Source organism: Haliotis rubra, unplaced genomic scaffold (genome assembly GCF_003918875.1).
Source record: "Haliotis rubra isolate DU_JTF1 unplaced genomic scaffold, ASM391887v1 Scf35, whole genome shotgun sequence".
Classification (NCBI taxonomy): Eukaryota; Metazoa; Mollusca; class Gastropoda; order Lepetellida; family Haliotidae; genus Haliotis; species Haliotis rubra.
In genome coordinates this window covers 2,065,435-2,093,432 of record NW_025767024.1, presented here as the reverse complement: position 1 = coordinate 2,093,432, position 27,998 = coordinate 2,065,435, and the positions used below count along the sequence as shown (strand labels likewise).

At 37.8% G+C, this 27,998-nt stretch overlaps 1 protein-coding gene across 11 annotated transcripts in view; it reads right to left on the bottom strand.

Moving 5' to 3' along the window:
- The window catches only part of LOC124285001, a 117,550-nt gene that overhangs the window by 39,257 nt on the left and 50,295 nt on the right, over positions 1–27,998 (bottom strand). For 6 of the 11 annotated variants that reach the window (XR_006900697.1, XR_006900691.1, XR_006900689.1 and 3 more), the window contains exons 3-4: positions 14,067–14,170; positions 12,701–12,745 (exon numbers count right to left, since the gene is read on the bottom strand). Coding sequence is in view for 2 of the 11 variants with exons in the window: in XM_046721143.1 (XP_046577099.1) it covers positions 12,701–12,745 (45 nt within the window). In the remaining 9 variants the exon portion in view is untranslated. Of the gene's footprint in view, positions 1–12,700; positions 12,746–12,929; positions 13,013–14,066; positions 14,171–17,520; positions 17,582–27,998 lie in introns of those variants that run through there. The other 5 variants (XR_006900688.1, XM_046721143.1, XM_046721142.1 and 2 more) reach the window with 3 other exon arrangements.

Genomic DNA, 27,998 nt, shown 5'->3' with positions numbered 1-27,998 from the left:
AATTCAATTCCTTGCATAAATCATATCATGTATTATCATGAACATAATTGCACCCCGGATAATTTATGACCGAGGGTTAATTTCTTTCTGTCCCCTGTCGTTTTAACTTGTTACATCAGCAAAACAGACAGGATCTTTGTTCTACGAAATATTTAACCAACTTTGTCAACCACTTTTGTATACAATATCCCCTGCGACTAAGGTTTGAATCTGCAAGATGAATTACCTTCCTAATTATACTCAATAAAGTCACTAAGCTTGCTTTCCTAATAATAAAGGGAACAGAGTGTCGCCCTGGCGAACTCCTCTTTCAGCAATTCTCCAACATTTCATCTGAAGTCAATTCATGTGCCCCTGCATGTATAATAGCTTTTGATGAAATTTGCAAGGCTTTGGACTACCAGCTGAGAGGGACAGCCATTTATTGCAAGACTGGGCACCGTCGAGTTAACATGATAATCGTTAGGGAGGGAGGATTGGGCCTCAAGTCTTTAAATCTACCGACTGAAATAATCCGAGGAAGCGTTTTCAGACAACACGGCGATGTGTCTTTTACGCCAATTTTGGCGAGTCGCCATGGATATAATTACTTTTAGAAATCTCGATATAGTCTGGTGATTTTCAAATAAGAATATGCGATGTTGAGAGAGTTGTGTGGATAGTATATGATGTATTAAAAAGACTGAACACATAAAAGAATCTTTGCTGAACATTTAATCTTTGGTCGCCGCCTGTCCCCAGTGACACTGATAGTGTGTGTCTAATTCTCCCTTCATAGCCTGACCCATGTATCCCTGTATATCCTTCATCGGCAAATCTTCAAGCTTCTATTCAAGCCATTTAAAACCTCAGCAGGTGAATGAAGCTATTCGGAAATTTTAAATTTTATTAAAAGATTTTTTCAACAAGATTCCAAAGAAACGTTCTTATTGGGGTTTTCGAGACTTTGAGCCCGTGGAGGCATACAAAGGGACAAAACTGGTGGAGTTTGTTAATCCATGGTGGAACTTTTTTCACTGCACTGATTCATAACGCTTCGAGTAACAATTATGTACCGATCCAGATGAAGAGAAAAAAGGCCTCTTAAATGCCTAGTAATTTGTTTTGATGTAGTAAAATGTAATCTGGAAACGAACGCGTTCTTTATGTTATTCCTTTGTTATTGTTCACCAATAAGTATCTTTTAACTTGAAAGCATTTTACACCCATTCTGTGGCATAATTTGTTTTGCCAAATATGACGTTAATGTACATATTAATGCTTTATATCACCTGTACAATGCGAATAAATGTCTATTGTTACGAGGTTATAGAATACAAAGGTAACCTTTGTCGAACTCATCCCCGTTTTGTAAATTGTTGAAATTCGTTTCAAGTCGAAGTCGATTATTTTCAAGTCAGTGTTGATCTACCGAAAGACACTACACACCATATCTACGTTTTAAATAGGTGTGCAGGTTAACGAACGTTGTCAACTGCACTGAGAAGATTTCAAATTCAGGACCTACAAACCTAATGCTTTTTAGTTCATGTGAGACGATCAGTAACGGCGATTTGATGTGGTAAATTAATTCTATATACCATTTTCACGTGTCAATATATTGCATTGAAGTAATTTTTGCTTGGAATCACTATATGAAGAAAGAATTATGCTTACGTCATCCTGCTGTTTTCGGTTGTCAAGATAGATTTCTAGTTGTTAGTTACAACAATGGTTTAATGTGCACAGAAAAATTAGTTGTGACGTCTTTCGGGCACGTGTTTCTTGAAGTCTTCCAGCCTCTGGTTACAGTTTAATGGCTTTCTCTAATTACACACTTGGAATAATGTTTCGCAACACTCCATATTTGCAATAGTATTAATGTGTTAGTGTTCACCATGGCATATGATCGTATCCTAACCTCAACTGAACTATAGGAATACTTAAATGACAAATCTCAAAATAGAAAGAATGACACACTACAGTCTATTCAAACAGCAAACAGGGGATATAGTTTACTCATTTTGTAGAGCTGATAATCGTGGTTGTGATTCTGTAATACAACCTTCAAGAAATCTCATAAGTATCAATTACCGAGTACACTGACAATATATAGTGCTACCTTCGCCAACTGCAATAATACCGCTGACACTCCTGATGAATTTGAATTTCACGTTGAGGCTATTACGTTCAATTTGTGATGGAGACTTGTACCAATACATCAAAACCGTGTACTAAAAAAATCTCTTTTGCATATTCTGCAACCCACAATGTGTCAAACATGATCTATGGGATTGAGATCTGAACACTTGGCGGGCCAAGACAGAGTTGTTACCGTGTCTTTATGTAAGACATCACCAACGGCACGTGCACGATATAAACTAGCATTGTCGTCCGTGGAGAATTCCCTTGTGTTCAGAGGATGGTCAGCCAAATGTGGCACAACAGCCGTGTTTAGGATGGCATGTAACGCTGTCCATTCAAATTGTAGTTGATGGTCATAAGGTCACGTTTACCGTCATGTGAGAGGCACCTACACCATTACTGAAACCCTGCCAGCATTGCGCATGCCAATAACTTGCCATACTTCAACATGTTTCAGTTGACAAAGCCCCATATTTGGTATTCAACGACGAAATCCAAGTTAACGAGGTGCAATACAGTTTACTTAAACTTGATATTTGCTTAATGGCGTGATGCTCGCCTTTGACTGCAGAACGTGCATACAAAATCAATGTGCTCCTAAGTGTCAATATAATCATATAAACAAACATAAATGTATATGATGTGAATATAAATGGCTATATGAGCATTAAAATCATAGGTGTTGCTGTATTTTATTCCATGTGTATATCTACTTAATAGACGTTTTGGTGGGTTTCACCTCAGCGGTAGAGAGGATCCCAGCATCACCTCATATGAAATATGTCACAATGTGATATGACTGCAATATTCTTAGAAGCCTGAGCTTTTACTCTTCAACAATATTTTTCAGTCATAAACCCATCTGTGCGAAATCACTTCCCAGGCTGTCTCCTAATTGTCGGATATGTTTTATAAACCTCTTACTTCCAGGATTGACATAAGTTGCTGAATATGTCAAAACGTCGTTGTCAAATATATCACAGGATGTCCGCCAACGTATGTCGCCTGTACCCATCTCACGGGGACATTTATTAGTAAAGTGATTCAGGAAAACATCCTCACGCAATATATACTTGAGACATGATTGAACGGTAATTTGACAAAACCAGCACTGGGTGGAACACTTCAATAACGCATCGGACATTTTATGTTGAGGGTTGGCTCGGCAGGCCTGGGCCTGCATCTAAAAACTAATTAGTTTGAGATTCAATTTAAAAGCATATATCTCTTTTTGCAGCTCTAGCGGAAGAGATGTATGGTCTTCAAACCAAATTGCAGCTCCCATCCTATTCCCTCCACACCCACCAACCATTCTTGTGAACGTATTTTGTGTAATGATATACTGTGTTATGAAATACCGTGTAACAATTAACCATGTGATGATATACCGTGACATTTTTACCTTGACGTAAATTACCAAGGAAGGCTAAACCTTACAATGATATATCATGTCATCATATACTATCATACATAAACAGTAACGTCTACATTTATGGTTTTAATAACAAATACTGCGCCGCCATATTGCTTACTTTGTTCATGTTTCTTCACAGCACGTTTTGCATAACGCTCTCGCTGATTGGCTGAACATTTTTCTGTCCTTTGACACCATTGGCTTAATGATGCGGGGTAGCACTACGTTTGGTCACTGCTCAGTAGGACTGCTCTCAGAAAAAATACACTTTTTAAAGAATGACGTTTCCCTTTCTGAACCAATGTAATTACAGACATAATTTGTAATAAATAATGTTACGATAATAAATGTAAGATATGCCATGAATTGTATACCATGTAATGAATATACAATGGGAAGATACAACGTGAAATAACATACCATCACCCGCCATTCGTGAACGCGTGTCCTCGAAGACAAAGACGCCAAAACTCGAAATGGAAAGTCACATACATGAATTGTTGGCTTATTGTGGGTTCAATTCCATAATATGTCCAGATACGATCAGACCAGAGCCTGTGCTTGTCTACTGAGACTGATAACGGTGAATGTGGTCATGTTGAACTCTAATGAGTTGAACTGTCGGTTGTCCCGAATTAAAATCTGGTCCCTTCTCATTTCCTTATTTAATCATTTTGCGTTTGTATCGAATCTCTGATAACTTGAAGCATGTAGTATGTCCCTTCAACTTCGACACAGTGTTGTTTGTAGATTTTAAACTGGATTTTACCAAAAAGTTAAAAACATTGTCAAAAGGTTAATAGGCTGAAAACAGTCACCCTAACACAAAAATGGAAGGGACAAAGCATAACTCCTTGGCTTGGCAGTTGCACGTGCACAGTGAAACATGGCGAAACACGGGTGCCCGAAACGTACACGTGTTTGGTATAAAATGCAATGGATCGTGACCAAAATCACAGGTAATTACAAAGCACAAAAGATATGCCTCGTTTATTGCACAACAGAGACAGACAGAGACGAAGGAATAAGGCAAACGAGTGGCAACCACACCCATATTGCTAAAAACGTCAACTGTACAAGTGCCACCATCGTCATACTGTTCGAACTTTACAGGAAAAGCACACGTGACACACAGGTAACGGATTCCCAGTCGCCTCATGAGGCGGCTAACGACGTGGGGAACGTAGACAATGACGTGGACATGCGTTGGTGCGTCTGGTGGTTGTAATCGAACATGAGAATGCTTGAGATCTGTGATGAAACTCAAACAGATCACGGTAAATCCTGCTTCATCTTTCCCATGTGAAGAGTCAATGCTGAAATTGTTCTTTGAGACGCCAACTGTACCTAATGTGTATTCTTCAATAATACGCCAGGGCAAGACAGGGTGTTAATATTAAAACTCAAAGGAGATGAAGGGACTGACTGACAGACTGAGTTTAGTTTTACGCCGCTTTTAGCAATATTCCAGCACTATCACGGCGGGGGGAGATGAAGGGAAAGGATCATATCACATTTATCTCCGTTCCAAAATATACAAATTTTTGTTGTTCCCTTAATTGTGACGCGTTAGCTAACAGTGAAAATCCTCTGTAGTGACTCAAAACAAACTCTAAGAAATACAATCTAAACATCGTTTGCGAAGCCGATTGATAACTAAGGTATGAAACACTGGCAATCCTTTTAAGTAAGTTAAATCAAACTTAATTACATCGACTAAGCTGTTTGATGCTCTGCACAAATTCCAATGTTCTTTAGGCGAAGGACACTATCTGGATAAAAATATCTAAAACAAATATGTCATTCGCATGGCAATATTCAACATCGTGATGGTCGATGCAGAAATGGCTCGGAAATGGGGAAAGATGGCCGTGGTGTCAGCCATGTTTAAATTTGATTTCTATTCTGGGAGCATATTTTAGTTAATACAGCTAGAACAATTCGTGCAACGTTTCAGATAAGATTTATGATTTAACGAAAGACGCACGGACGGACACTCGGACGTACGCAGGCCGAACAACGCACCAAGACATAATCCGACGCCACTTTCCGTGTAAAGGGTTAATCCTCTGCTGCTGGTACCAATGATACAGACACCAAACAGACAAAAAGGTATTCTATGTGTTGTTAGATGCCAAACTACCAAGAGCCATTTAAAAACATCCCCTGCTAAGCTCGTTGCCTTTTGGACTTGCTTAACAAAAGGACACTAAGCAAAGGAGAGCTCCTTTCTGTCCGCAACAGATACGGATGGGTTACCTCCCTTTGTTAAACGTTCTGTTCTCAAAATAACTTTGTTCGGATGATAGAATTATACAATTACGTCCTGGTTTGCCGTGGTAAGGGAAGCAAGAAATTCTTATTCGTTCAAGCATTAACCTTATATAACTGTCTCCTGTCTGTCACATAGTCAGAACCTTCGTACAAGGGGCAATAAAAATGCGAGATTCGGCCCATAAATAGGTTGTGCTTAGGGTAATATTATCCATAAAGGAAAGCAGTTACGCAGCAAAGGAGTTAGAATATCACCGAGAAGGTGTTTTACAAAACTTGGAATGGCCCACGGACCATAAAATACTCATCGAGTAATATTATCAGAAAATTACAATGCATTATGTGATTTTGTGAGAGGTATGATAAAATCGATATTAGCTTACGATGAAGTGTTTATACGAGAGGATACAGAGTGCAGAGTCATATATAAAGATCGCATTGTCGGCTTTCCCGCCATTATTTTTATTACACCTCATGAATGAGAGTAATCGCACTTGGCACATATTTTGATGTACACGGTATATAAATATGGTACTTGTTACAGTTTACTCTAAGCAGGCTTTTGATCGTGGTTGAATTAAAAGGGTCTTTCTCGTAACTAATATTTAACAGTGACCACAAATTATATGCGAATGTAATTACAAAACAACCTATCTTAGCACGTTGCCATTTTAGATATGTTACATGTGGAGTCTTTTTTCGGTTTTTGGATTGCGGGAAGGTTTTCGATTTCAGTTCTATGTTGAGTATAGTAAGGTGATTTAAACTGTGATTCCTTTCCATATATCGATGTGTCGCGTAAATGTGATTGAGGTTCCCTGACTGTTCGGGACAAGATGGCGGAATTAGGAACAAATTGGCGCGTTAGGAACATGAAATAGTGAACCAATTTAATCCATACTTATTCTTTTGAAAAGAGCCAATGGTAGGTAAAGTATTACCGGGAACGGAAAGCGGATCCTGACTTTAACAAGGGAACTAACACCTCTGATGCCTCCTAAATTCATATGCCCCTAACATGGAATAAAAACAATCAATGCCAAAGTCGAATACAGTCGATGTGGTTTACAGATGGTCACCATCGAGACAAACGTCTGTTGGGGTAACGTGAGAATGTTGATAGAGAAACAAATATGAAATAAATACAAGAATATGTCTGGACAATCGTCAAAGAGAAATCCGGAGTCAGGGCCTAGATTTTCGAAGCTCTCTTAGCGCTAAGATAGTCGTAAGTGCCATACATTAACATTAACTTACGACTATCTTAGCGCTAAGAGAGCTTCGAAAATCTAGGCCCAGGACCCTGTTCGTCAAGTGCTTGTAACATGCAAGGGCATTTTATGTGTCTTGTCATTCCAGGACGGCCTTTACGGGGACAATTTCCTGAGATAATTAGGTAATTAACTTCAATTCAGGATTTTATTTAAGCTGTAAAGTTTTACATATTTAAACTACTTAAGCTTTCAATCTCAAACGAAATACCTCTGACTATAAGGAGTTATCATGTATCAAGGAGGACTTTATACTTATTACAAAATGTTTCATGTTATGCTAATAATATTCAAAACATTATACTGTAATGAGTAAAAAACGTTTAAGAAATATGTTGTGATAAAGTATTTGATAACTTTATCGGAAAACTTTGGGTTTTATAACATCGTTGGTCTTGCAATGATATTTCAAATTTACTCTTAGGTAATGTATTAAAACGTCATATAAAATATTATATATCACCATGTTATGTCATGCACTTTAAGGAAAAAATAATAAGGTAATTACATTTAATTCCCGTATACCTTGAACCAAATACAACCAACTGTATTGATGTTTTCATCTTGAAAACCTAGATACATTAACTTTAAACGTTTCTGTCCGTTTCAACATTGAACGAACCCATTGTTGGTTCAGTTAATTTGATATTTTTCCTTCGCACCAAACTACGCAAGGCGGTATCAATGTTGATGTGATTTGCGTTATCGCGTAACTGGGGCTATGTTCTGAAATTCGCTCGTCACGACGAAGGCCCGGGTTCGATTCCCCACATGGGTACAATGTGTGAAGCCCATTTTTGGTGTCCCGCGCCGTGATGTAGCTGGAATATTTATAAAAGCGGCGTAAAACCATACTCACTCACTATGTTCTGAAATGTTATTTTGTTTCGAGATATTGTTTGTACAAATGCCGAAGATAGGTTTTATAGCGTTAGCCGGAGGGCGTGGCTTACAGTACTTTTCATTCACGTTCTTTTCGGTACTTTATTGCCTTGTATGACCAGTTTCAGGGAAACTCGTCACTGGTTAGTATTTGGCCTTTCATATTTACATTATACCGTTATTAAGAAGTCTGCGTGCCTATGCCAAGGGAGTATTTGTTAAAATATTTACTTCACGGTGTGGGTTTTGATAAGCAAATTTAATATACTACCCACTAAAAGTTTAGACTCACTTAAAGCATTCACTATATGTTATGTATATATATGTGGTTCCATCGAAGATGAATTTCTCCCGTAACTTGGGGAACTAACTGCAAACCTTATGCAGATGAATTGCATGAGGATATTGCATCAAATTGCTGAAAAGCATGTGCAAATATCGTGCATGTGAACAGCTGCGTTTTGGTATAAATGTTTGTTAAGAATTCGCCAATTTTCACTGAGTTTCATCATTTATTGAACTCATGACAATAATCTATTCAGCATTACGAATTTGTTTTACAACACATCAGTTCAAGTGTAAACAGTACCTTAATATTTTGCAAAATCTAGTTTAGAACAGTTGCATGAAGTAAGTGGCTACATTTACACTAGTAAGTCTAAACATGTGATGGGTAGTATATTTTGCGTTGCTGTTTGTTGTATAACGATGCCGCTAAGGCCTGGACATATTGAAGGTACATAATCGAGTCTGGTAGACAATCTAGTGATTGACATTGTGAGGAGTGATTAGCGTATATACCTGCATGCTTTGAATACCAGTGATCAACAACATGAGAATCGATCGACGCAATTGAGCACGATGACGTGTCAACAAAGTCAGCGAGCCTGGCTACCAAATCTCGTTAGACGCCTCTAACGACAAGACCAATTCTATCCCGGATCTTCAAGGGGTATAAGATTAAATGTATTAAAGTTCGTTGTGACTATATGCCGATACAAACAGACCGGTGAGAACAAAGAACCCTTAACAGTGATCGATCAGTTAGTGATTATTTTTCTCAAGCCGTGATACTTCTGAAAAACTGTTTATAGACACGTAAACACCAGCTGACAAGAAGATCTTGGCCCTTATTCTCGAAACGTTCGTTGCCCTAGGAATTTTTAATTTGATTGTAGCCAATGTGTTAAAAATGGGCTTTAGAAGTTCGCAGGGCTACGAACGTTTCGAGAATAGCTAGCCTGGGTAAGATTTGGTCTTCATCAATGAATACATGTTTCCTTAAGCGATTAACGGGATAAGGTAATGTTAAAAGGAGGGGATCGAAAGGATGTCTCTTGCGTGACAACCGACCGCACTAACCGCTGTGCCATCCGAATGAGTATGTATTGTTTATCACCAATATTTTTATACAACTGTGATATCTGTGTCTCATAGGCCATACGGCCGGATGCTGTTTTTAAATCCTGGTAATAATATAATGTCTTTTTTAATGAATTGCAGCATGTGACACGTTAATAAACTATATTTCTTCTTCTTCTTCTTCTTCTTCTTCTTCTTCTTCTTCTTCTTCTTCTCTGTATTGATGTGTAACTATCGACAAAATGGGTTAGTTGTTTGAGCAAACTGCACTGAACAAAATAGTAAAGACGAGGAAAAGATACACTGATCGTTTAAACAATGGGAAAGGTTACATTAGGACTGGTGTCGTGAACACGTTAATGAGAGTGTAAAATATTTTCTATCCACATTTTGTAATAAACTAGAAATGCGCTAACATTGAATCAACTAGACTACGTTTTCCATCAGTGAAATATTTGCCTGATACGGAGGTTGTTTTGTAAAGGTGACGAATTGAGATATCACCTTTGTTCCATTATTTTTGACCGCCAGTATACACTCTGTCAAAAGTACACAAACAATGTAAGGAAAACGTCCGAGTTAGTTTGCTTCATCTTAGAACACAGGACGTGTGATGATCCGGGTTAGATTTGGTCTTAGCAACCCATACGTGTCGTAAGAGGCGACTAATTAATGTTAAGGCTCCCTGACGTGGTTGACACATGTCATTGATCGATGCTCATGCTGTTGATCACTGGATTGTCTAGTCCAGACTCGATTATTTACAGACCGGCCCCATACAGCTGGACTTTGGCTGAGTGCGGCGTTTAACAAAAAAACAACCCAAAACAAACAACATGAGGAAACGTGTAGTTATTCCATGTTTCGAGCTATCGTTTTGTATATGTGTTACATTACCATAAACCGGTTGGTTGTTGACAACGTATCGCTGTTATTCTGAGTTTCTCGGATAACAAACATCATTGCATGTTTGTTTACATCATTGCATGTTTTCTTTATTTTCCAGTCACGTTTGTGCAAAATGCTTATATTTTCTTAAAAATTCACCACAAGTATGTGAATTGTTTAATAGCAACCTGACGCTTGTGAATTAGAACACATACTGTTTCCAGTCAACTGAAAACATACATGTATTGCCACCATATACACATGCTCTAGCAACGGTTGGCATTTTCCACCCATATCTGTACATATTTCATATTTTTTAAGACAAAATAATTCTTTGGAAAGAAATATGTATAAATATCAGCTTATGCATTGATGCTGCTCTCGAACCATCTCTCTCACAGATGTTCTGAACTCTCCGCTGCAATCAATGAATAATGGGTTTGGTTCCAATGAAAAGATATATTCAACTTTTCCAAAAAGATTCCACTGTAGAAATATGTTATTTTCTACTTGTTGTACTAGTTATTTGTCTACTACTAATTGGTTAATCGATATTGATATCATCCTAAGTTCTCAGCGAATTTATTCACATTTATTTGTCTGAATATAATAAGCTGGTAATTTATTTCCGATAAGAATAACGCCATGGCACGGTATTTTGGAATTAGTTGAATATACGAAACAACATTATACACACACTTAAATGGATGGGAAATCGGTATGCATGCTGATTTTAAGAATAGGAATCTGTGCACTTAATTAATGTAATCAATATTCGCTGCATCAACCCCAATTCAAAATTATTGTAGAAAGGGAATTTAATATACTAGTAGTTTGTATGACATGAAAACATGTTCCGGACACATTAGATGATACGTCACAATAATACCACCAGAAAACCCACACGAAATATGTATTTTGACAAATAATATTACGACAATAATCTAAATCTGAAAGATGCTAATTTTACATTTATTTATTAAATGTTATTAAAAAGCCAGTATCTGTGTTATATATAATAGAACATATTAAACATACAAAATAACACACACACGTGTATGTGGAATTTTTCTCATGTAATGTGTGTGTGTAATCGTGTGTGTGTGTGTGTGTGTGTGTGTGTGAGAGAGAGAGAGAGAGAGAGAGAGAGAGAGAGAGAGAGAGAGAGAGAGAGAGAGAGAGAGAGAGAGAGAGAGAGAGAGAGAGAGAGAGAGAGAGAGAGAGAGAGAGAGAGTATTCAAAAGAGTGTATGGTTCGTAAATTATGATTTCTTGTAAAGTTTGTATTTTCCAAGGCCGGAGATGTCTCAGACGCCAATGAATGAAATGTGAAAGCTGCAAATGTGTCCTCTTGAGGTGAAATGTACACTTCAGACGTTAAGTATTTGGAATAAAATGCAACCGTCTTTTTGAAATATTACATGGATTAAAATTGGAGTCGACGGTGTGTGGAAAGAATGTTTACATAATATATGCAATGAATGATTCACAGTTACACAGCTGCATTTCGTTTTCTGACATTTATCAAAAGTTGGTAAGCAGAAACTCACCAAAATTTTAAGCTTAATTAAAAGTGCATTTTTCATATAAACAATATTACGTTAGGAAACGAAATACATTTGACTTAGACATGAATTACGTGTAAATGTGAGATCGAGAATGGCAATTCGTCGTAAACCATTATCACGATTGTGCGCGTTAAAATGTAAAGTAGCTTGGAGATAGCGGTATGACAACGAACGAGATGCATTTTCAAACGCAAGACACATTTACCTTTAAGAATATATGAATATACAAAAACGAACCATTAGGTATATTTTATGCACAAACAGTAACACAACCATGGAAAGGATGCCCCATCAGACCGACAGGCATGTAATATATAGTCAAATCTTGTCAAATATTTCATTTTAACGTTGGACCATTTCAAAACACTATGAAACAAACATATGGTGCGATAACAAACCCAGTCGTGCTTACCGGCATGGGAAAATATTTCACTAGAACTACGAGAGATGGAGTATTGACACATTACAACAAATACAAAGTAAGTTTGGTTTAAGATTGTATATAGACAACTAAAGTAGATTTGTTTGTATTTTTGTTTGTTTGCCTGTTGGTGAATGTTATTTGATGATGCATTTATGATCAGAAGAACAGGGAACACAGTGCACGAATTATGTTTCTGAAATAAATGCTACAAAACACACTCCACAATTATATGATACGTCTGGTAAATACAGAGTGCATTGTACAATTCCGATTACATCATTAACATGTGTTCATGAATAGCTATCAAAATAATAATACCACGTGTTCGTGAAAAGGTGAACATTTCTTCCTCCACAATTTACAGCATTCATATACATATACAACTACCCTATTATCAAAATGGTAGCACGCATGGTGCCAAATTATCAAGGGAATATGTACAAATCACAGGAATTTGGGAATAAATGGGTAAATAATAGCAACATTCTACCTACCTGAAAATGACGCAAGTACGTTCAGCTGGTGCAATTGACGACATCCTGAAAACCGAAACAGACATACGTGTATCCCGGGCGATGTACATTTCTTGATACGCGACATGTAATTCGAACGTCTGGCGTTTAAACAATACACATAAACATGCACATTGTTACATTTGATGCCATTTCTCTCGTAAAACTGACTGGCAGAATAAAACATCATTGACATGTATGTCCCACTGACGTTGATTCAAAATGGGCGGGACTTGCTTGCATCCCCAGGCAATATAATTTCATTATTGAGAGTGAAATTCAACAGATGACAATAGATATGTGTCTATTACACATGCGACGTTGCCGGTGACGAGTTTATGGGATCTTTATCTGTCAATTATCGATGTTCCAATAAACAACCCTCATCACGTCCATTGCATGGCTTAACAAAGAGTCGCGAGTGTTAAGTGGTGTAAATGTATTTTTCATATATGCCCAATGACCAATAAACATTTTTTATGGGATTTAAATATTGCTAACGGAAAGACAAATAGTCCTATCACTATTTTCATAAATCTATTGTATGTGTGTATGTATTTAATCACTGACACTTAACAAATTTGTATGTCTTAATATTCTGTTTTATCTGTGCACTACATTATGTATTTAAATGTTATCCTTTTTATATATGGAAACAACATGCATCTATGAGATGAATGATAATTCGCATTTACCCGAAGTTCTTGTGACGAATGGACAACGGACGTCGACAACAGATAAGTTGAAAATTAATTACTTAGACATTTGATAATGAATGTATTTAGTTTGTTACAAAATCATAAACAATCACGACTTCACATAAAATACGCCGAATATGTAGATGAATGTTCGGTCTTTAGCTAAAATGTGTAGTTTTTCGTGATATAAATACACTACAAAACTTTAATAATAAGCTCCAACAGCGTTTATATACATTCAACATGCTCTAAATACCAGGCGAACATTAACTCAATAAATTTAACAGCTTCAGCATAAAATATTTCCTCCCCAATCAAATATTTCTCCGTCAATGTCGGTTATACAATTAAACATTCTTACCACTTAACATAAATTTCCCAATGTCTAGAGGGGCTGACATAGGTTGTAATTAGCCCATATATTTCAAACCCTGAACATTTCGCTTGTCAATTGCAATGCAGGTGTAATCAATTTCATTTCAGCGAGGCTCTGACAGTTCGTCAAGTGTGCGCCCTTTTCAAATCCAGCGCTGCATATTTCATTATCCGTCGCAGTCAAATACATCCATAGGCAACAATTATCACAATTAAAAACCCGACAGGAACTTGAAATATTGTAAAACGCATGTATTGCAAATAATACTAATTACCATCCCCGTATTTCATGGGCGTTGATTCCCTATAGCCTCTGTTCTTGACAAGTGGACGAAACGGCATCCGATTCTAATGATGTGTTATGTTTGAGTTCTTAATGCTGAAAGAGAAAAGGGGTTGTCAGTTTCAAGGTTTTTACTGTAATAACGATTACAGTAATGACTATTGACATCTAGCCCAAGTAACATCAATTTCAAACCGATACCACCCCTGTATCCCCCTGGTAATTATCAATTACCCGTAAATCTGTGCAATTATTCAGGGATGAAAATTAACATTTTTTTCTTTTCGGATGTCAGAAACGAAATGTCCCTTCCATAACGTTATGTCCAATTGTATTGACAAAAATGTGGATACATGCAATAGGAATGGATATATCATATGTACAATGTGTTCTTGCCAGTGGAAACTATGAATAATATACAACGAAATGGACAGACATAATGCTAAATCTGATAGGAAATAGGTATAACATTTCTGAATACAGATTTCACAAATATTGCCGTTACTGTACAGCATTTTAGACTAAAATCTACATTAAAAAACAATATCAAAGGCTTCGAATCCTCTGAAGGAACATTTGTTTTTTGTAGTATCATCTCACCATCTGCTAATAGTATTTTAGTTATATTTTTTACTTCAAACAAGCATAATTTAGAACAATCGATGAAAGCTCTCGCAAAAAAAACAGAGAAAAAACGTCGGCGAAAGTGCATTGGGTGCATCAATATCATGGCAAAGGCAGCTGATGTTATGTTTTGTTATCAGCGCCAAAAAACGCTGGATTCTAGTCTAGTGCGTTCACAGAAAAGAGGAAAAGATATTAATGCTTTGAGACTCAACGGGGTAGCTATAAAACCACTGGGGGTCCCTTCTTATAATGAAGATGTAGAGAGCGACACGCAGCCTCCCAAACGCGAACATGACACGGAATATTGTTTTTAATATTAAATTTCATAAATTTGTCCAATTCACATGGAAGCTTTTGTTAAGCATTTAACCGACCAAGCAGTTGTTTGGGGCTGGGGAATTGAAGGGCTATTGTGTGGAGCTGTTGAAAAGTTGTGGCATGAATTTGGATGATTTTCATCAATCATAAAAAAAATCCCCAGTTTTCACGCATTTTGGATCGTCAGTTTGTAGAATCAGTTGACATTTTAATAATGATATATTCATATACTAGTTGAAATTTTAATATCAATCATATATTCATACAGACATCAGTATATGCTACATGATATCGTAGCCAACTCATTCAGTTGGTTCGGCGACAAGTAACGGGGAAATGACAAATTGCTTTCTTAAGGGAACAAGGTAAAAAGATATGAATGGATGATATTGGGTTTCAGTTTTAAAACTGACAGAATGGTCAAGTAAAACTAAATACATTTTCTATTTCATATTAGATTTAAATATTAAATATCCATTTCAGATGTTTACTTGTTGACCTATTACTGGTTGTCATTGAAACATGTTTCTTTTAGTCGCTAAGAAATATTCAGAGTTTGCGGAAAAGATTTAAAAAGTAACAAAAAGGTATCAATGAAAACATATATTTAATTCCGAGGAGGCATAAGTAATATCGAAGGAAAATCGATGCGGAACAACATGATTGCAATTATTTACAGGAAAGTGTCACGTGGAAGTATTTGAAGGAAACGTTACTTAGAAATATTGCATAAAACGTTACGTAGGAATAGTTGCAGGAAATGTTTGGTAGAAATAGTTGCAGGAATACATCATGTAGAAAATGTAGAGCGATGTAAATATACTTGAAGGAAACGGTTCGTGAAGATAGTTGCACCTGATGTAGGAATTGTATTGTAGGATATAGGAACACGCATTGTAAATACAGTTACAGTAAACGTGACATAGAGATAGTTGCAGGAGGACGTGATGTAGGAATTGTATTGTAGGATATAGGAACACGCATTGTAAATACAGTTACAGTAAACGTGACATAGAGATAGTTGCAGGAGGACGTGATGTAGGAATTGTATTGTAGGATATAGGAACACGCATTGTAAATACAGTTACAGTAAACGTGACATAGAGATAGTTGCAGGAGGACGTGATGTAGGAATTGTATTGTAGGATATAGGAACACGCATTGTAAATACAGTAACAGTAAACGTGACATAGAGATAGTTGCAGGAGGACCAGATGTAGGAATTGTATTGTAGGATATAGGAACACGGATTGTAAATACAGTTACAGTAAACGTGACATAGAGATAGTTGCAGGAGGACGTGATGTAGGAATTGTATTGTAGGATATAGGAACACGCATTGTAAATACAGTAACAGTAAACGTGACATAGAGATAGTTGCAGGAGGACGTGATGTAGGAATTGTATTGTAGGATATAGGAACACGCATTGTAAATACAGTTACAGTAAAACAGTTGCAAACCTGATGTGACATAGAGATAGTTGCAGGAGGACGATGATGTAGGAATTGTATTGTAGGATATAGGAACACGCATTGTAAATACAGTTACAGTAAACGTGACATAGAGATAGTTGCAGGAGGACGTGATGTAGGAATTGTATTGTAGGATATAGGAACACGCATTGTAAATACAGTTACAGTAAACGTGACATAGAGATAGTTGCAGGAAACGTTATGTGGATATAGTTGCAGTAAAACGTGATGCAGAAACAGTGGCAGTGGAAATAGTTGCAGTAAAACGTGATGCAGAAACAGTTGCAGGGAAACGGTATATAGAATTAGTTGCAGGAAAATATGACGTGGTAATAAATTTAAGACAACACGATGTAGATTTAATTTAAAATAATATAGGACGAGTTGAAGAAATACACAGTGCCCTCTTTCTCAAACGTAATTTATTCAAACACAAAACCGACCATGACAAGATACAAATCGGAACAAGGTCGACGAGTGACATCTAACTCACCCAAACATTGCAGACAGATATTTCTCTCATGAGCAAGATCTATATTGTGTGCAAATCAAAAGAAATAATATATGCTTCAACATGCATAGAGATCATATGTCGTTCCAGAATTAATTCAACCTGAATCATGTATCTGATCTCACGCAGTGTGATGACAATGCATTTATGTTACGGTAATATGTAAACAAGATTGAACAATTTTTTCCCGAGTCATAAGTGCTAAACACATTTCTATTGAGAACACATGTCGTAAATGAATGTAGCAAGTTTTTCGTGTGTTAAATGAATGTGTCTGTGTGTCATGTTTCAGTTAATTGTGAATGTTCGTGGTGGGTAACATTAAGGTAAATGTATGTCAAGCTGAAAAAAAGTGAACGTGAGCCATGCTTTACTTGAATGTGAAAATGTGCCACGTGTTAAATGGAGTGTCCCATCTGTAATTCGAGTTCATGAACGAAATTTATGTTCTTATGTAATGAATACAAAGCTAGGAATATATGAATAATTTCAAGTGACAAACAGAACATACTTTACCTATTTAGAATTATCACCAATAGCAGGTTGACATGTCCTTCTATTTTATCACAATGCCTACGTTTCAATGAATGAATATACAATTTATCATCAGTATGCGTCAACAACAATATATTTGCATATACTGCACCCAATTATACCTTTTTCAAAACGATTTTGAGTATATTCACAGGTATATTATCTGTAAACCGACATGTGTATTGAAATGTTTACTTCGACAATATTGTATACAATGGTCATGCCTTTAATATAATTAACAATTCTGTTTTGATTCCATAAGTATCACCCATATAGTGGTGTAACTGGGACATAAACGACTAATGCACTCTCTGTGCGGTATGAGTGTGTGTGTGCGCGCGCATGTGTGTGTGTGTGGTAGAATGAGCGATTTTGACACCACATAGGTAAAACACTCAAACACGTTAAGTACATTTCTTCTGTCATAATGTAGCAATATCGCTACCATCATCATGATCATGATCAACATCATCATCATCATCAGCAGCAGCAGCACTGAATCAATATAGTCAGTAAATAGAGTATGTGTGATCCTGGAAATGTCAGGGTAGTTGCGCTTATCACCAGCCCCTTTACATGCAGTCCAGACGGAGAATAGCACTTCTCCCAGGAAGCGTACGCGTTGAGTGGTTCAGCTAACCAAGGTATATCGGAGAATGTGAAGACGCCCCAACATTGTCCGTTTCTGCCTGACACTTCCTTTCAGAAATCAGCTTAAAGAGTCGGACGACTTGGCACTTGGTAGACGAGCATGATATTTCTCGAGAGAGTTTCCCATATTTGTCCTCTTTATTTCTGAATCTTGTCAATACATTTGTGTCCAAACGGTCAGAAACTTCAATATGGTATAAATAGTTCCCCGGGTTTAATAAAAAATAAGAGCCAGTCAGGAGTGTTGTACTGGAAACGCCTGAGACTGAATATGGACCCCTTCCAGCCAATTTCATTATTAACATCTTTCAGGTCTCTCTCTGCATATTCTGGGTTGTATCCTGGATGGACCTTTGGGTCAAAACCACAAGCATGGCGAAGATGATGATAATATGATCAAGCCACGCAATTATGTGGCTTAAGTTACTGTGCTTGTGCTGGAAGAGATGCTGGACAGTCTCATTAAATTCAATATATAATCTGCTTTTCTATTTTTACATTTTCATGAAAATTCTCTCATTGGCGATTTCGAGTTGAGAGTGACTGGACCGAAGTAGAAACAGAAAACCATCTGTTTCACTTTTTCAGGCCAGTCGACACGATATATATAACATAGTCAAGCCCATTTATATTGCAGCCCTAGGGAGACCAGAGATTCAGACTAGACTTGCTTTGCAGCTGCTTCTTCTCAAGATACGGCATATCAGGGACTCGGTGGTCACTCTCAGTGAGACTTCCTCAAGACGAAATCAGCTCGGTTCGTTCAGTGAGCCTTTGCCAATTTTATATGGCACCTCGCTTGGCTGACACTAGCATCTGTACAACCCAGAAGTACAGAACCATCAGGAAAAATACCCTTTGAAATTAAGACTATGTCCAACATTCTTTTCTCTTTGAATCACTTGTTTTCATAATGAGCCTTGCCATGTTTCACAAGTGAATGATCACACACATAAATGTGTGCTAATGCGGACTATAACAATTCTGTCGTGAAGAGTCTCCATGCTTTTCAAACCACTCCCTCTCAAAGTGATTAAAATATGCAGTTGGGGGAAAAGTGAGATGGTGAGATCTATTTTCTTACACGACTCGTCTGAGGGTGTCAATACCCTGAATTTCCTGTCTCGTCAAGATAATCAACAGAACATGAAAGAACAGGCACAGCTTTGTGTCTTTTTATTTTAATGCGAGCCTTAAGCTCGGAACTACAGATTTTCTTTGCGCTACACATGTATTCTGCCCAAGTTTATTCTTTATTTGGGCATCCTGTAGTCCTAGGTACACAGAGGCCTGATTTTCAACCTTCAATAAATTGACTGCTCCTCTTCTCTCTCATTCAGATGAATGAATACTGCATTTGTCGAGACCAATGACATGCCATCACTCGACAAAGAGAATCTGTTTTTGAGGATTCCCGTTGGCAAGAATTTCAAAGTCTTCCATGTAAATGAGGAAACAGGTGTGGTGAGCTATCTGAGAAGGTCCACGAGGTCACAGGACAAACATGATCTACATGTATTCCACTTCTGATAGAAAGGACTCCGAAAGTCAGCACATTCCCTACGAGTACCGCAGAGATTACGTTGATTAAGTCATAAATGACTTAAGTCACAAAACGTGGTAGATCAGGGAGGTCAACACATTTCAACGAACTCAAGGTCCATTACGGAGGTACAGAATCGTAGGCTTTTCTGTAGTCTATCCAACGCATTTAGAATACCGATCAGGCCAAGGCGCCATATAAGTTGGACCTAAATGGACTGTTTAATTATGGTTTCATACAATCGCGTGTAATGAAACCATTGTAATCATCTTCAGACGTTTTCTTGAGGTTGTAGTTTTCGGCTATAGACCACATCTGTTTCCAAATCCTTTCACTGAAGTCAATGCTGGTCCTTTCTCAATAGCACTGTTTAATTGCTTTTAATCAGTTTTCAACAATATGGTCTTGCTTCATGAAAGGATGAAAATATTGACTTACTTTTCCTTTGTTTGCATACAACTATGTTTGTTAATATTGATGGTGATGGTTAGTTTTTAGGTTTGATTTTGTTATTGTCATTATTTTAATATCATTGTACTCATGTTTCTTTCAACATGGCATCGGAGGGGTTTCGAGACACAGTCGGGCTAGTTAGACTCATCGCCAGCTCAGGGCCCTTGTCCACTACACAGGCAACCCAGATAGTAAATGGGATTTGTTCCAGGAAGCACTGCCAAGTCGAACCAGTCAGGATATTTGCTGAGGATACGGACAGTTCTTGCATTACCTACATTAACATACACTGCTGATATTCACTAAAAGTTCAGGAGGTACCAGACCGATGGCAAATAGAACAATTGGGGTTCGGGCGATAGTATACTCTTAATGAAACCCGGACATTTCAAACATTTACTAATGAACTTCCTGAATCTCGCCAACCATTCTGTCAAAGGGGACAGAATAAAAGTCAACCCTTTGTTTAAAAAGGCAAGAACATGTTTAATTGCAAGCATTGTTCTAAATAACACCCTTTCCAGGAAAATATTTCAGCCCACTGTAGCATTAAAGGCATATCCTAAGTAATGACTATCAAAGAAGGATAATACAAAGTGTTTGCGATAAGCTGAGAGTAGCGCTTATGAGGAACAGCCACAAGTACATGCATAGGTATCATATTAGACTAACAACCAGTCTCTGAAATGAACATATTTTACTGAAAAAACGTTCATAGTAAAAAAAAATATATATATAATGAAAAAGAGCCCTGAGACTTTCTTCATTTTCAGAAGCTGAGGAAATCTAGACTTGCCACATTTTCTAGATTTGCATGGGCTTTCTTGGATATATTTGCTTCAGGGTCTGTATGACAGACTAGTTTCATATGTTCACCTGATGTGAGTGAGTGAGTGAGTTGGGCTTTACGTCGCTTTTAGCAATATTCCAGCAATATCACGACGGGGGACACCAGAAATGGGCTTCACACCTGATAAGAACCCAGGGGACCTATGGTGTAAACCAGAAGGGAAAAGGTACCAGGCATCGTGAAAACAAGATACCAGTATCCCTAGTGTGTCCTCCGCATGCCCAACATAAATCTTTGGAATGTTTTGTAGGCGCTGAGCAACTTTTGAACATGTGTGGTACGGCGCTCTGTGAAATATTCGAACAAAGAGTTTGCTCGAAATATAATGAGCTGTACGAATATTGTTCCACAAAAGCCAGCCTCAATCTCTATGCATATATCGAAATATGAACTAAATGAGGCGGTTTGTTTTTCATTTCCAGACTAGTAGGGTGAACCAGTTTGAGGAAAAAGGCTTTTCAAAACCATTTCAGTTCATCCTGAAGCTGATTTTAACCTTCTTTGCCAGTTGGAGCCAATGGAAATGCCTACATCTGGCGTATGTCGTATCCTCAGATTCCACATGCTGTCCATGAACGTGTCCAGAGATAACATAAATTGTTGTCTTAGCAAACATTGGATAACAATTGCTTTCATGTTTGGTAAAATTTATTGGAACCGTTCACCAATTCTCTTTCAGTTATGTTTGAAGAAAACCCATGTCTCAATATGTTTGGACAAACATGTGTTAAACTTTCTGAACATATGATCCGAACGTACTGATGCACAACATAAACCCATCAGGTAAGAAATTACGTGAACAGTTGGCGCTTTCGTGTCGCCTTCGCCGTCATATTTCAGACACAATGGGTGGCCGTTTTGGCGGATGTCTACGACTTTTTAATCTCTTTCCCAGCCAACCCGTGCATGTCTTTATCCTAATGGGCATTTTGGACTACTGACAAGTCCCTGCAAATGTAAAACAAATTCCAGCCCTCAAAAACCCATCTTCTCCATGACGTTACATCAGAATCTGTTTAGCATATGATTGTCTCAGGATTAGTGGGAGGAGATATAAACTGTGGGTGTGGTTCCAAGACAATAGACTTAGAAAGCTATTTGATGTAATACCATGGCACTGAAACAATGGGCACATGTCGGATATTAGTTTAACTTAAGGTCGGTGATTTTCTTTGAGTTCTAGCATAAGAATATTACCCGTGACCGGGGACAATCGAATACTTCTCGAATTAACAGAAGCTCGAATAGCGTGTACAAATACAAAGATATGTACAAGTTACGTACTAAGATGCATAACCTGTAAACAGTTACATCTTTTTAAATGATACTTCGGCATTAACTGTGCTGGTAAAAAATGTTACATCATTTTAAACATTAATTCGAGTTCGAAACACAAAGGTTCGTCACAGTCTGGTCCTTATTCGTGTCAAATCAGTTATCTCGTTTCTGTGAACTAACGTTCGCCTTATACCTTTATAAGGTAGTTTATACGAAAATAATTCTGTCATTTAACATGAGAATGTACGAGAATAATTGAGTAAGCATGGGCATTATTTCTTTTATCCGTACAAAAGGCTCGTGTTGGTATCATTATAACGCCATAGATTCTTTCATGCACATCGAAGAGCAGTTGGTATTGTTTCCTCGATTATTTGGCTTCCCATCCAAATCTATAAACGTTTGTGAATATGCTTGCACCCCGTGAATAAAAGCTTTTAGGTATGACGGGTAACGCTAATAAATCAGGAACGGTACTTTACAGATCGTCACACCCTGAGCCGTGGATAAACAGGTAGTTGATTGACCACTGGCGATCGTGAACTTCACACCTGGACTGTCCACCTGGAAGAAGTTTATGACCACTGCACAATGACCCCACCCTGATCTCATCACACTCATAGCAGCAGCTCTCACCCTGGCAACATCCCACCGCCACAAACATCACACCAACGGCGACGATGGCTTGCGTTGTATTTATTTTGGCAGTAATGGCTATTGTTGAGGACAGATGTATGGCACGACTAACACAGGGCACTTACTTTTCTGGACAAAAGAAGTCTATATTTCATTTTTGAAAAAGAACTGTGTTAAATCTGTTTTACAAGCTGTTGCGAGCGTGGCACACGATGCTCAATAGGAGCTGTGTGCAGGGTTATTTTAATACAGCTTAAAAAACTACTCAGTGTCTGGTAAAAGGACAAGCGCTTCAGACTCTTCAGACGCAAGATGTTGAAGTTCTTTTCAAATCTTTCCAACCCGAAGTCATTTTGGAAACAAAACCTATCGGTGCAATTAAGCAATGAATGAGACTATTGATCTGTGACCAAAGACAAAAAATCTTTATGTCACGATGATTTTAGTTCAGTGTGTGAAGATTGACTGATATTTTATATGTTCTTCGACATCACTCTTAATGAGTGTTCGTATTAAATGCACATGAAGGAAGGTTTTATCAACTGGTTATCGACACTTTCAGCTGTAAAACTGCTGATTCGGCGTGCAACAACACTCATTCATTCATTCATTCATTGCTGTGTCGGCGTGAAGCAACATTCATTCATTCATTCATTGCTGTGTCGGCGTGAAGCATCATTCATTCATTCATTCATTGCTGTGTCGGCGTGAAGCAACATTCATTCATTCATTCATTGCTGTGTCGGCGTGAAGCAACATTCATTCATTCATTCATTCATCCATCCATCCACTCATTCATTCATTCATTCAATCATTCAATGGCACGATGATGCGGCAATGAAACAAGTGTTTCGATATGTCAATCTACTAAATAATCTTACCTCTTCGTTGGAATTTCTTTCACAAGTTGGGATGATAATATTGTTTTGGAATGACCAAATGCTCACGGCGGTACATTATCAATACGAAGGTCAACGGATCTGTGTGCAGGCATTTTCATTTTCTTCTTTTACTCTAGAGAATACGCCCCACGCTTCTTGTGTGTTAGATATTGGAGCAAATCTCACCACAATTAATATGAAAACTCTTTCAAAACAAGGAATAACACCAAGGCATCACCTCCATGACAATATCAGAGAAAATCAAAAACGAAAACGCTCGTGAAATTTCGCACATTTCATATGATGTGGCAAATTATTTCCTGAGATTTATATGACTGAGTTACTGAATAGAAGCGACAAAACCCTTTCCACATTAATAAGAAATCTCTGTCAAAACCAGAGTCGATTGTACAATTGTGACTATATCATGAGCATATATTTGTTTCAGCAGTATTGCAGCTCTATGATGTTGTTTGTAAACAAATCGGGTCTGAACCAGACAATCCAGTGATTGTTACCATGTGATACGATGACAGAGCATGTGTTTATGAATCACTACGAAATAGTGATGATACCAGGTGTTCGCGAAAAGGTGAACGTATCCTGCTACACCGGTGGCACCCGTTATAAACATTTGCTAAGTCTAGTCATTTGTTCATCTGAAATAATTCGGGAGCGTATGGTATAAGTCAAAATAGGGAATTGCATCGGACATTATTTTTGTCACTGATGCATCAAAGTTGGAAATTTCCTCCGAATGTCTACCATGAAACGTCTTGAAAGCTTTACTGAGCCTGTGAAAGGTTTAACCTTGATCAAACAACTTCAGTGGCAACGACAGAACATTTTTCAAAAAAGGGAAGCATGTCCTGTCCTTGACTATACCTGAGTCTCTAAATAACTCTACAGACCATGAAATGGAGCCCTAAGCACCCAAGCCTGATGGAAATCTAGACTTGCTTTATTAAGGGTTGCTGCATGACTGAAAGGGCTAGGAGAAACGGAAAGGGAAAACTCTGTGAGACAGAGTGGTCCTTTTCTAACCTTAGCACTTGCCAATCTTGCACAACACCACGAAATAAGTCACCTTCGTGGCTTAAGAGGAATGGTGAGAATATCCATGTCTAAAGTTGACTTGTCTGTTCCGTTCACAGGTACTACCTAATAATTACCGTTCACTGTTTTGGATCAGAACACCCAGTCGGTAAAAATTCAAATGACACATCACAGAAAGCTGGTGAAAAATGAAAGTGTGTTGTAAGTCATTGTTACTGAACTAAGTTAAACTTTATTTCTCTCAAGGCTACACACATAGCATGATGCGGGTTACAGGGGGTCAATACAGATGGCGACATAAAGTCTATTTAAAATTGTATAATTTATAGCGACAAAGGGCTGACAATTTAATTAAATCCGAGATATTTTTACTTTGAAATAAACTCATTTTAATTGCAGATGGTCTCTTGATGTATAGTGTTGGAAGTAGTTCCTTTCTTTGTCGTTGAAATAATTACAGTTAAACATGTAGTGACATTCATCTCCAATATCATTTGAAACACATAGGGTGCATTTTCTATCAACAATGTCAATTTTGTACTATCTACCGGTCTTAATCGGTCATCGATGACATGATAATCTAAACAATGTTGAAGCAGTTTTATGTTTATCAGGTAAATGTTGTAAGTAGAATTTTATATCAGTGTTACGTTTAATAGATTTATACAGTCTGCCTTTAGATGACTTCTAAATCAGAGTGCCACTTCTGTATAAACTGACTGACTGAGTTTGGTTTTACGCCGCTTTTAGCAATATTCCAGCAACATCACGGCGGGGAACACCAGAAATGGGCTTCACACATTGTACCCATGTGGCGATTCTAACCCGGGTCTTCGGCGTGACGAGCCAAGGCTTTAACCACTAGGCTAGGCTACCCCACCGCCCCTTCTGTATAAACAAATCAATGAGACTACTAAAGTGGTTACAATCAAACCTGTATGTTGAAGGATTATTTACATGTAATTGTTTACCAGACGGAAAGATCAGTGTAATGCTTGAGAATATTCACATGTCCATTAATTTGTGTTCTATTTCAATCGTATTTTCGCTAATAAAATATTCTTAATACCTTATATAAAAGATATATTTTTGAAAAACGAAGACAGAAATAATTTGAGTCGTTGATATATGGACACAAATGTACATACCGTTTAAGGCAGCAAGTTTTAATTCCAGTGACACCACGAATGAGGACACCACATCTCACAGAACAGTTGAATAAAGATTGACTTCAAACGGTAATATGTTCACATGTGAGATTTCTGAAAGCTTTGATGAAAAATTGTGAACAGTTAGACTTTTTAATTTCATTATTTTAGATAACTATTCTTCAGAGTAAATCTTCAGGGTAAATGAGAGGATGAATATGTTTGTTTCTGCATCCTAAGGTCATCGACGTTTATGGGATGCTGGACCTGAAATACGTTTCACTCACCATACACCCCGTGCCAGTTCCTTGTACATGAGGTCTCCGTTCAATTCCATGTTCAAAGCAGTCACCTGACTCCAACACGGTGCTCTCTCGGTTTGTCCTTGTGAGTGGGTGAGTGAGCGTGCAAAATATTGGACTATCAGTATTGTGAGAATTGAAATACGTGAATAGAGTCTATCACATGGTATCATTAAACAATAACATCCTTGTAATGGAAAACATATCAACGCACGCCAGTAACAAAAATGGCCACAAACACCTTTGTAAGCTAGGGTGTCAAGATAAGGAGTAGGCCTACCCACTGTAAGTAAATTACAATGTGCGTGAGTATGGTTTTACGACGCATTTAGCATCACACTAACCGTATCACCGCGGGGGGAAACTAAGAATTTGTTTAAAAAATTGCACCATGTGGAGATCGAACAGGGGCCACAGACGAGACAAGACAACGTTTTAACTACTGGGCCACGTCGCCGCTCCTTAAGTCACAATGAAGACAGGGATAGGGCGGATGCATGGCAAACCATCAGAGCCGCCACATAGTCTGTCGTACACAGTTGGCCTCTGCGAATGAATGGATTTACCGATTAGCAAGTCGGACAACGGCTAACATGTTCAAGCGATGGACAATGACCCACATGCCAAATCACGTTCACCTCTCGTTCATGGGGACGAAGTGTCGGTGTTTACGGGTGTTTGGTGATCCGGACGAAATGGCTAAATACATTCGTCGAACTGACGAATTAGTTTTAGATTTACCAATGCACACTTTGACCATGTGATTATTTCGTTATCATATCATTCATTAGTTACACATAAACATGAGAAACAATCAAAATGACAAACGATAAACTGTCAACGATGACGGATCAAGCATAAAACATGCCATCAAATTCCACGACATATGGCGCTGATAGCATATGGCTATTTGCTGAGACTTTACAAAACAATAAATATGCAGATTGATGAGCCGAATGAAGCAACGTTGATATATTTCTCATAGAATAGATTCATTTATTAGTTAAACAAGACCAAAGTTAATGCTACGATTGAAATCGCCGTTTTAATCTAAAACGTCAAGCAACAAACCATTAAGGGCAGATTATCGAGGGACTGTATGCGGTACCCAGGCAAAACTTAGGTGGCGAAAATCATATCGATCAATCAACGAAAATCATCCTTGACACCAGGTGTTCCCGAAAATGTGTACGCAGCCCCATTACAAATATAAGTAAAAATGTGTGGATTTAAGAAACAGTGTTAAGAATGTTTGTTGACGCTTACGACAACACATGATAAAGGGTGTTGATGTTTTACAATTTGAGCCAATGAATATTCATGGCAGTTGTGACGTAGGCTTATTCCAAGGCTGTACTGAATGCTGATCCCATGAATGTATAGTAACTGTATCCTTCGAAGAGTCAAGTCAAGATAAGCGATCCGTATCTAAGGACTCCAGTCAGTTATTCATTATTTTTTAGAAATTATCATTTAAACTTTTACCTTAGAGTCTAGTTATGACGTTGAAGCAGTTTTAATTATACCATGACAACAATGGTAACCCTTTGAAGTCGTTCGTTGAATACTGGGTTGGCAATGTTGTTTAATCACTCAGTGGACTATTTGTGAATTTGGCAAACAAAAATGTCATTATTATACCCCTTTCGACTGTGCTTTAAT